We start from the raw sequence: 3,695 nt of genomic DNA on the forward strand, positions 1-3,695 counted from the left end.
ATAACTTTGTACCTTAAGGAAATCCATGTAACATGCAGAAGAAAGCATCTGTAGAAGATATAAAGTATATATATTCTTGATCAGCGTCAACAGCCGAGGCGATATAGCCATGTCCGTCTGTCCGTCTGTTGGTAACCGAAGGGGCCTATGTTAAGTCGTTGTAGCTGACAATCCGGTTTATTTTGCACTCTATGGAATATTTTTAATGTATGTATGTATGTATTCTCAAAAAATGGTAAACCACGACCGAAAAAAAAAATCTTCACATTCATCGTATTTTTTTGTATAATGTCATAAAGAAGTATCCATATTTTCATAATACAATGGATCCGTAGCATATCTCCGTTGTTTTTATAAAAAAATTTGCCTGCAAACTGAAAAAATTTAATTTTTTCACTTTATGCATATTTATGTTTTATTATTTCACAAAGAAAACATATGATATGTTTGCTCTTTTTCTACCAAATCTCTTAATAGCAATCCAATAATAAGAAAAAAAGTGAGCGAAAAAATGTTAAATTAACTGTTTATTTTTATTTTGCTTCTTATCGTACGTTCGCGACCAAAAACATCATTTTATTGTAATTGCTCCGCAATAAGTGCAAGCAGGTGAATGAAACTTTTCGTGTTAAGTGATTTTGGTATATATATTTTAAATATAAAAAATCGTTGGGGTTACTCAAACCAATCTTTTTTTATTGATTGTCAAAGTAGCGTACGTTCGCGACCTTACCTATAAGCATATGTCGATTTTTACTAGCGTCGCATGGATTTAAAAAAAAATTTTTTTTTTTTTTTTTTTTTAAAACTATGTCGTTTGCAGTTACTTATTACTTGTTAGTTATTACTTATTATTTATTACATATTTTTCTTGCTATTAATAAATTTCAGTACATTTTTCATATTTAATAAACATTTATTTTTTTTGCTTTTAAATGTTATTAGACACATTCAATTGAGTTAAATCCGTTTGTTTTTATGATATATGAAGTTATTAATAAAAAAAAGTTGTGGTAAAAATAAAAATTTATTAAATAAAACAACATGGAAAAATCGTACGTTCGCGACCGTACGTTCGCGACCGGAACTTAATTAAATTAAAAATAAATAAATGGAGATATTTTCTTGGGAGTAGACTTAATAGAAAGCTACATAATTCTATTTTAAAAGTAAAGTCATTTCTTTAAAATATTCCGTCTCAATTCGCAGAGTTTTGCATTTTACTGTATTAAGCCAAAGTCGACTTCCATTTTGCGTACGTTCGCGACCGCATGTTTTTTGACAATATTATGAAAATTAAAAATCGATTAGCCCCATAATTTACACCAACCAAAGAGCTAAACAAATGCTATCGAAGAGTAAAAAAAAAGTTTCAGGAAACGTTTGTTTTCGATTTTATTTTTCTAATTTATCTCGTACGAACGTACGTTCGCGACTTTGAGAAATGCCCATATTTTATGTATTTTGCACTATATTATTTTGGTGTATTTTAACATTAATACCGCACTATTTTGCTTTCATTCAAAATGGTAGAGGGTATCTCACAGTCGAGCACACTCGATTGTACCTTTCTTACTTGTGTTGTGGAAGCAATTATATGAGAATTGCCTCAGAGTACTTTATAACAGATTCGCAAGTAAACATTCGATATTTTCCGACAAACATTTTGTACAGGTAATCAATTTCCAAAAAAAAAAAAACTAAAAACGAAAAAGTAGATCTTAAATTAATTCCCATCATTTGACAACAGCAACCAAATGAAATGTAATTAATTATAAATAATTATTATCGAAACTCACGTAAAAAATGTAATATCATTAGAAATAAAACAAATTTACAGTTAGAAAGAGTATATTTTTGGAAATTTCCCAAATAAACACAAATCAATTGCGTCTTAAGACAAATCGCTTGCAACGCAAGTTTATCGACACTTGTAAACAACCGAAATGCACTCTATAAACATAATCGTATAATTATTGCATTTCAATTTATACTAAACAAGCATTTTGCTCAGCTATAAGTAGCTGAGAACACAGAATTCGTGTTCAGTTCGTTCGTTCTGTGTACTGTGAATACAATGCGAAATTCTCTAATAATTCTGTGCTTTCTATCGTTGACATGGGTCAATTTAATTTCAGGTCGTAGCGTGGATCAGGATGGTGAATAACAGACAATAATCAACATTCAATTCGCATTTTAAAACAATATTTTCCATAGCTCCAGTATTGACTGACGTCGAAAAGCTCAGCAGGCTCGAGTTTCTTGAAAAACAGAATTTAGAGTATAAAGAGCGACTGAGTGAATATGAGAAGAGCGATTGTCAAATGTTTAAAAACTCCTCCGATATTTACATCGTTTATTTGCCTGGAATTGAACCTTTTGCCGCACCCTGTGAATCACGTATTGAGGATGGCGGATGGACTGTTATTCAGAGGCGACTCGAAGGCAACATCAACTTTCAGCGAAGCTGGAATGAATATCGAGAAGGTTTCGGCGACTTGAGAGGAGATTTCTTCATTGGCTTGGAGAAGCTTCATAGAATGACCACAGCGCATACACAGGAATTATTAGTCTTTTATGAAAGATCGCTTCTGGAGACGACGCAAGAAATATACCGCAATTTCTTAATTGGTTCCGAACAGGAAGAATATGTGCTAAAGTCAGCAAAGTCGAACGGGTTACTTGGATTTAGAGGAACTATTGGCAAAAAATTCTCAACCTATGATCGAGATAACGATGAGTATTGGTTGGATAACTGTGCGAAAATTTATAACGGTGGCTGGTGGTTCGGCAAGTGCATCCCAGAAGTTGTCGCCTCCAATCCGAATGGACCCTATTTGCCCGAAGTTACCTCTAAATCTAGGGGAATTGTGTTTGCGGGCTTCAAAGGTATTCGAGCAGTGCAAATGATGATTCGTCCACAAAGGAAAGAGGATAAAAAAGATCCATTTGGCTTGAAGTGGGAGTAGCAGCATACATTAAATAATTACATCAAATGTATTTTATTATTTGTGTTGCAGCTTTAAAAGTGCAACATGTAACATGAGTTGAAATAATATGATCCAACAGGAAATAAAAAACATTACCACAACTTTTTCATTACAAGAACAGAGTGCCGAGAGCTATTCATTCAGTGGCCAGTGAATGGACTCATAGATACTCGTCTCTGAGTAATGACACAAAAAGGCGCCAGCCTTTTGATGCTCTTCCCGCAAGCCCCGCAAGCAAACAAACAAACACAAGAACAACAACTAAAAAATGACAAAAACTAATGAACTCGCTCTGGACACAGTGGCTACAAAAATGTCCAGTGACAAAATGCCAGCAATATGTATGAGTGTGTGTGTTTGTGTGTACATGTATGTGAATGTGTGTGCTGTGACCCTGTCATAAATATTCTATGTAAATACGGAAAATATGAAATTAAATATAATATCCATGACCACAGCAAACGGGAGCAACAAAATGTCCCTGCAAGCTCATTTCAAAAGATATTTTTTATTATAATAGCTCAACATTACAAACATCTAGTTACATAAGGCAACGCCTGATAACACAGCCAGAAACTTTCAAGCATAACATATTCATTTGAAACTATTTCAACATTCAGCCTAGACTAGAGTAAGACTTCGAATTTGTTACTTTTTTGTTTAGATTCAAATTTTATTATTCATAATTGCGAAGAATTCTTTTTA

General features: G+C 33.1%; 1 protein-coding gene across 1 annotated transcript; it reads left to right on the plus strand.

Moving 5' to 3' along the window:
- Positions 1–2,040: 2,040 nt before the first annotated feature.
- LOC132791397 (ficolin-1-like) lies at positions 2,041–3,460 on the plus strand. The gene is made up of 2 exons (XM_060800293.1): positions 2,041–2,159; positions 2,218–3,460. Exons 1-2 carry the CDS (start codon positions 2,078–2,080, stop codon positions 2,967–2,969), a joined length of 834 nt encoding a protein of 277 aa, XP_060656276.1. The 5' UTR covers positions 2,041–2,077; the 3' UTR covers positions 2,970–3,460.
- The last annotated feature ends 235 nt before the right edge of the window (positions 3,461–3,695 follow it).

The sequence above is a fragment of the Drosophila nasuta genome, chromosome 2L (assembly GCF_023558535.2).
Source record: "Drosophila nasuta strain 15112-1781.00 chromosome 2L, ASM2355853v1, whole genome shotgun sequence".
Classification (NCBI taxonomy): domain Eukaryota; kingdom Metazoa; phylum Arthropoda; class Insecta; order Diptera; family Drosophilidae; genus Drosophila; species Drosophila nasuta.